Source organism: Eucyclogobius newberryi, unplaced genomic scaffold, assembly GCF_026437365.1.
Source record: "Eucyclogobius newberryi isolate DKJ021-1_F unplaced genomic scaffold, fEucNew1.0.hap1 SCAF_43, whole genome shotgun sequence".
In the NCBI taxonomy this organism is placed as follows: Eukaryota; Metazoa; Chordata; class Actinopteri; order Gobiiformes; family Gobiidae; genus Eucyclogobius; species Eucyclogobius newberryi.
This window is the reverse complement of record NW_027316090.1, coordinates 722,820-730,000: the sequence shown is the minus strand read 5'-3', so window position 1 is coordinate 730,000 and position 7,181 is coordinate 722,820. Positions and strand designations below refer to the sequence as shown.

The window sequence follows — 7,181 nt, the reverse complement described above, 5'->3', positions numbered from 1 at the left end:
TAAATCCACGTCTCGTCCGTCATCAACATCAGCTGCGACTCAAAGGTGGGATTGGTCAGAGCGTGTAGTGGGTGCTGCGCTCGGATTGGCTGGTGGAGGACAGGCGTCTCTGTGGGCGGAGCTTGTGCACGAGGCTGCAGAAGCGTGTCCTGAAGAGGGCGCTGTTAAAGCCGTAAAGCAGCGGGTTCAGAACGCAGTGAAGAAGAGCCAGAGTCTGTGTGAGAGCCAGAGCCGAGTCCAGGCGGTCCCAGGACTAGAGGGGGAGAGGTCAGGGGAGGGGTCAGAGGTCAGGGGAGAGAGAAAAAAAGAGAGAGAGAACATGAAACATCTGAAAAGCTCTGACTCGAAAGTCTTCTCCAGATCCACAAAGCACATGTGACTGTGCAAACTCCCATGAGCCCTGGCGCCCCCTGGTGGAGAGTCTAGAGCTGGTCCAGTGTTGCACCACCAGGACCTAAACCTGCTCCTCCTGAATCTGAGGTTCTATGGGTCAGATTCTCCTCCAGGACCTGGAATAGACCTTATGGGAGTCTGAGGAGTGTGGTCCTCTGTAGGTGGGACACACCCTCTGCTCCTCCTTCTTGAACAGAGGGACCACCACCCCGGTCTGCCAGAGACACTGTCCCCGACCGCCACGCCCTGTTCTAGAGACGTGTCAGAGACAGTCCTACAACATCCAGAGACTTTAGGTCCTCAGGATCTCATCCCGGAGCCACCGAGGAGCCACCGAGGAGCCACCGAGGAGCCACTGAGGAGCCACTGAGGAGCCACTGAGGAGCCACTGAGGAGCCACCGAGGAGCCACCGAGGAGCCACTGAGGAGCCACTGAGGAGCCACTGAGGAGCCACCGAGGAGCCACTGAGGAGCCACTGAGGAGCCACTGAGGAGCCACCGAGGAGCCACCGAGGAGCCACTGAGGAGCCACTGAGGAGCCACCGAGGAGCCACTGAGGAGCCACTGAGGAGCCACTGAGGAGCCACCGAGGAGCCACCGAGGAGCCACTGAGGAGCCACTGAGGAGCCACCGAGGAGCCACCGAGGAGCCACTGAGGAGCCACTGAGGAGCCACTGAGGAGCCACTGAGGAGCCACTGAGGAGCCACCGAGGAGCCACCGAGGAGCCACTGAGGAGCCACTGAGGAGCCACTGAGGAGCCACTGAGGAGCCACTGAGGAGCCAACAACCTCAGTGACTTCAGCTCGGGTGATGGACGAGTCTCTGAGTCCTCAGTCTCTGCTTCCTCTTCAGAAGACATGACAGTGGGATTAAAGAGGTCCTCAAAGTCCTTCCACCGTCCGACCACATCCCCAGTCGAGGTCAGAGGTCAGAGGTCAGCAGGTCTCCATGGTGCAGGTAGAGACCTGCTTCCTCCTCCTGAGGCGCCGGACGGTTTGACAGAATTTCTTTGAAGGTCGACTGATAGTCCTCCTCCATGGCCTCCCCAAACTCCTCCCCAAACTCCTCCCTAAACTCCTCCCCAAACTCCTCCCCTAACTCCTCCTCCTCCCCACTCACAGGGGCTGAGTTTGTATCTGAAATGTCAGATGAAGAAATACATCTGTTTCTCCACAAAACATGTGACATTTTGGCCTTTTATGAAAACACGAGGATTAAGTCTCATTTATGCTCCTCTGTTTGGACTAAACCAGGACTAAACCAGGTCTATTCTAGGTCTTATGTGACTACTTAATTGCTTTTCTAGTTTTACACAAGGAAAAACCCAAAAGATAACAAAAATGTGGCGTAAAATGCCTTTAACTTGAGCAGATGTTTGCACTCTAGAGGAATCACCAGTCGTACACGTACCACAGTTTGAGAACCTCTTCTATCACTGTCTTTTCTTTTCTTTTACTTCTTTTCCAACAAATGTGATCTAAAAACAACCTTTTGTGTTTTTCTACTTTGGTCTGGGTTCTGAGTGACTGTGTGCGCCCTCTGGTGGACATTTACCAGAACACAGACGTGACAAAGTAGCTTCGTCAGTCAATTTTTTTATTTTTCCATTTTTGCTTTAAACCGCGACACATTTGTGAATTTATTGTATTATTTATTAAAGTCTTATGTTTCTGATTGAACAGAACTATTATGTTTATTGATTTGTGGGAGGAGCCTTCTCGCACTGCTGCTGTGAACACTTTCACCTGCAGCACTGTTACGCCCCCTGCTGGTGACACACAGACCACGCCCTCTCACCTGCAGGGCTAATGTTACGCCCCCTGCTGGTGACACACAGAACACGTCCTCTCACCTGCAGCACTGTTACGCCCCCTGCTGGTGACACACAGAACACGCCCTCTCACCTGCAGCACTGTTACGCCCCCTGCTGGTGACACACACAACACGACCTCTCACCTGCAGCACTGTTACGCCCCCTGCTGGTGACACACAGACCACGCCCTCTCACCTGCAGGGCTAATGTTACGCCCCCTGCTGGTGACACACAGACCACGCCCTCTCACCTGCAGCGCTAATGTTACGCCCCCTGCTGGTGACACACAGAACACGCCCTCTCACCTGCAGCGTTAATGTTACGCCCCCTGCTGGTGACACACAGAACACGCCCTCTCACCTGCAGCACTGTTACGCCCCCTGCTGGTGACACACAGAACACGCCCTCTCACCTGCAGCACTGTTACGCCCCCTGCTGGTGACACACAGAACACGCCCTCTCACCTGCAGCACTAATGTTACACCCCCTGCTGGTGACACACAGAACACGCCCTGCAGGGCTAATGTTATGCCCCCTGCTGGTGACACACAGAACACGCCCTCTCACCTGCAGCACTGTTACGCCCCCTGCTGGTGACACACAGAACACGCCCTCTCACCTGCAGCACTAATGTTACACCCCCTGCTGGTGACACACAGACCACGCCCTCTCACCTGCAGCACTGTTACGCCCCTGCTGGTGACACACAGACCACGCCCTCTCACCTGCAGCACTGTTACGCCCCCTGCTGGTGACACACAGAACATGCCCTCTCACCTGCAGCACTGTTACGCCCCCTGCTGGTGACACACAGAACACGCCCTCTCACCTGCAGCACTGTTACGCCCCCTGCTGGTGACACACAGAACACGCCCTCTCACCTGCAGCACTGTTACGCCCCCTGCTGGTGACACACAGAACACGCCCTCTCACCTGCAGCACTGTTACGCCCCCTGCTGGTGACACACAGAACACGCCCTCTCACCTGCAGCACTGTTACGCCCCCTGCTGGTGACACACAGAACACGCTCTCACCTGACAGTCTCTGGGTCTAAACTGCAGAATGGTGGAACACAGCAGTGCGGTGTTAAAGGGGGCGTGGCACAGGACGAACACCAGCGCCACCATCAGGACCAGGCGGATGGCGCGCTCCCTCTTGAAGCCCCGCCCCCCACCCCCGAGGCTCCGCCCCCTCAGAAGCGTCACCACGATGGAGCCGTAACAGAAGCTCATCAGGATTAGTGGAACCAGAAACCCCGCCGTGATCTGCAGAACCGGCAACACCACCTTCACCGTGCGCGCCGTGGAACTGTCAGGGAACCGCAAGTCGCACACCAGGGAGGAGGGGCCAGAGGGGGAGGAGGGGCCAGAGGGGGAGGAGTCAGGGGAGGGCTGAGGAGACAAAAACACAATTATTAATATTATTATTCTGCATTTATTTTGGGACTGAAACAAACAGGATGTGTTCACATTTCAAAGTTTGATGATGTCATAATCTCACATGGAGGCGGGGCCTGTGTGACTTTGTTTTATTTATCAATTAGATTCATCATTGAAAAAAATCTGTTAAATTATCAAAAGAAAAAGGAGGTTTAGCTTGTGTGAAAATTACTTTATTTCAGGTGAAATGAGAGCGTTGCTGCTGTGGGGGTTCCTGTACAGTTCTTATACTGAGAGTCATGTGGTGCCGGGGGTTCCTGTACAGTTCTTATACTGAGAGTCATGTGGTGCCGGGGGTTCCTGTACAGTTCTTATACTGAGAGTCATGTGGTGCCGGGGGTTCCTGTACAGGTCTTATACTGAGAGTCATGTGGTGCCGGGGGTTCCTGTACAGGTCTTATACTGAGAGTCATGTGGTGCCGGGGGTTCCTGTACAGTTATTATACTGAGAGTCAAGTGGTGCTGGAGGTTCCTGTACAGGTCTTATACTGAGAGTCATGTGGTGCCGGGGGTTCCTGTACAGGTCTTATACTGAGAGTCATGTGGTGCCGGGGGTTCCTGTACAGGTCTTATACTGAGAGTCATGTGGTGCCGGGGGTTCCTGTACAGTTCTTATACTGAGAGTCATGTGGTGCCTGAGGTTCCTGTACAGTTCTAATACTGAGAGTCATGTGGTGCCGGGGGTTCCTGTACAGTTCTTATACTAAGAGTCATGTGGTGCCTGAGGTTCCTGTACAGTTCTAATACTGAGAGTCATGTGGTGCCGGGGGTTCCTGTACAGTTCTAATACTGAGAATCATGTGGTGCCGGGGGTTCCTGTACAGTTCTTATACTGAGTGTCATGTGGTGCCAGGGGTTCCTGTACAGGTCTTATACTGAGAGTCATGTGGTGCCTGAGGTTCCTGTACAGGTCTTATACTGAGAGTCATGTGGTGCCGGGGGTTCCTGTACAGGTCTTATACTGAGAGTCATGTGGTGCCGGGGGTTCCTGTACAGTTCTTATACTGAGAGTCATGTGGTGCCTGAGGTTCCTGTACAGTTCTAATACTGAGAGTCATGTGGTGCCGGGGGTTCCTGTACAGTTCTAATACTGAGAGTCATGTGGTGCCGGGGGTTCCTGTACAGGTCTTATACTGAGAGTCATGTGGTGCCGGAGGTTCCTGTACAGGTCTTATACTGAGAGTCATGTGGTGCCGCTGGTTCCTGTACAGGTCTTATACTGAGAGTCATGTGGTGCCGGAGGTTCCTGTACAGGTCTTATACTGAGAGTCACGTGGTGCCGGAGGTTCCTGTACAGGTCTTATACTGAGAGTCATGTGGTGCTTGAGGTTCCTGTACAGTTCTAACACTGAGAGTCATGTGGTGCCGGGGGTTCCTGTACAGGTCTTATACTGAGAGTCATGTGGTGCCGGGGGTTCCTGTACAGTTCTTATACTGAGAGTCATGTGGTGCCTGAGGTTCCTGTACAGTTCTTATACTGAGAGTCAAGTGGTGCCGGGGGTTCCTGTACAGTTCTTATACTGAGAGTCAAGTGGTGCCGGGGGTTCCTGTACAGGTCTTATACTGAGAGTCACGTGGTGCCGGAGGTTCCTGTACAGGTCTTATACTGAGAGTCATGTGGTGCCGCTGGTTCCTGTACAGGTCTTGTACTGAGAGTCATGTGGTGCCGCTGGTTCCTGTACAGGTCTTATACTGAGAGTCATGTGGTGCCGGGGGTTCCTGTACAGTTCTAATACTGAGAGTCATGTGGTGCCGGGGGTTCCTGTACAGTTCTAATACTGAGAATCATGTGGTGCCGGGGGTTCCTGTACAGTTCTTATACTGAGTGTCATGTGGTGCCAGGGGTTCCTGTACAGGTCTTATACTGAGAGTCATGTGGTGCCTGAGGTTCCTGTACAGGTCTTATACTGAGAGTCATGTGGTGCCGGGGGTTCCTGTACAGGTCTTATACTGAGAGTCATGTGGTGCCGGGGGTTCCTGTACAGTTCTTATACTGAGAGTCATGTGGTGCCAGGGCTTCCTGTACAGGTCTTATACTGAGAGTCATGTGGTGCCTTAGGTTCCTGTACAGGTCTTATACTGAGAGTCATGTGGTGCCGGGGGTTCCTGTACAGGTCTTATACTGAGAGTCATGTGGTGCCGGGGGTTCCTGTACAGTTCTTATACTGAGAGTCATGTGGTGCCTGAGGTTCCTGTACAGTTCTAATACTGAGAGTCATGTGGTGCCGGGGGTTCCTGTACAGTTCTTATACTGAGAGTCATGTGGTGCCTGAGGTTCCTGTACAGGTCTTATACTGAGAGTATTGTGGTGCCTGAAGTTCCTGTACAGTTCTAATACTGAGAGTCATGTGGTGCCGGGGTTCCTGTACAGGTCTTATACTGAGAGTCATGTGGTGCCGGGGGTTCCTGTACAGTTCTTATACTGAGAGTCATGTGGTGCCTGAGGTTCCTGTACAGTTCTAATACTGAGAGTCATGTGGTGCCGGGGGTTCCTGTACAGTTCTTATACTGACAGTCATGTGGTGCCTGAGGTTCCTGTACAGTTCTAATACTGAGAGTCATGTGGTGCCGGGGGTTCCTGTACAGTTCTAATACTGAGAGTCATGTGGTGCCGGGGGTTCCTGTACAGTTCTAATACTGAGAGTCATGTGGTGCCGGGGGTTCCTGTACAGGTCTTATACTGAGAGTCATGTGGTGCCGGAGGTTCCTGTACAGGTCTTATACTGAGAGTCATGTGGTGCCGCTGGTTCCTGTACAGGTCTTATACTGAGAGTCATGTGGTGCCGGAGGTTCCTGTACAGGTCTTATACTGAGAGTCACGTGGTGCCGGAGGTTCCTGTACAGGTCTTATACTGAGAGTCATGTGGTGCTTGAGGTTCCTGTACAGTTCTAACACTGAGAGTCATGTGGTGCCGGGGGTTCCTGTACAGGTCTTATACTGAGAGTCATGTGGTGCCGGGGGTTCCTGTACAGTTCTTATACTGAGAGTCATGTGGTGCCTGAGGTTCCTGTACAGTTCTTATACTGAGAGTCAAGTGGTGCCGGGGGTTCCTGTACAGTTCTTATACTGAGAGTCAAGTGGTGCCGGGGGTTCCTGTACAGGTCTTATACTGAGAGTCACGTGGTGCCGGAGGTTCCTGTACAGGTCTTATACTGAGAGTCATGTGGTGCCGCTGGTTCCTGTACAGGTCTTGTACTGAGAGTCATGTGGTGCCGCTGGTTCCTGTACAGGTCTTATACTGAGAGTCATGTGGTGCCGGGGGTTCCTGTACAGTTCTAATACTGAGAGTCATGTGGTGCCGGGGGTTCCTGTACAGTTCTAATACTGAGAATCATGTGGTGCCGGGGGTTCCTGTACAGTTCTTATACTGAGTGTCATGTGGTGCCAGGGGTTCCTGTACAGGTCTTATACTGAGAGTCATGTGGTGCCTGAGGTTCCTGTACAGGTCTTATACTGAGAGTCATGTGGTGCCGGGGGTTCCTGTACAGGTCTTATACTGAGAGTCATGTGGTGCCGGGGGTTCCTGTACAGTT

The 7,181-nt window shown here is 52.9% G+C and overlaps 1 protein-coding gene across 1 annotated transcript in view; it reads right to left on the bottom strand.

Moving 5' to 3' along the window:
* Positions 1-30: 30 nt before the first annotated feature.
* The window catches only part of LOC140379594 (C-C chemokine receptor type 6-like), a 203,838-nt gene continuing 196,687 nt past the window's right edge, over positions 31-7,181 (bottom strand). The window contains exons 3-4 of the mRNA XM_072464277.1: positions 3,243-3,599; positions 31-253 (exon numbers count right to left, since the gene is read on the bottom strand). Coding sequence (XP_072320378.1) covers positions 56-253; positions 3,243-3,599 — 555 coding nt within the window. The 3' untranslated portion in view covers positions 31-55. The remainder of the gene's footprint in view (positions 254-3,242; positions 3,600-7,181) is intronic.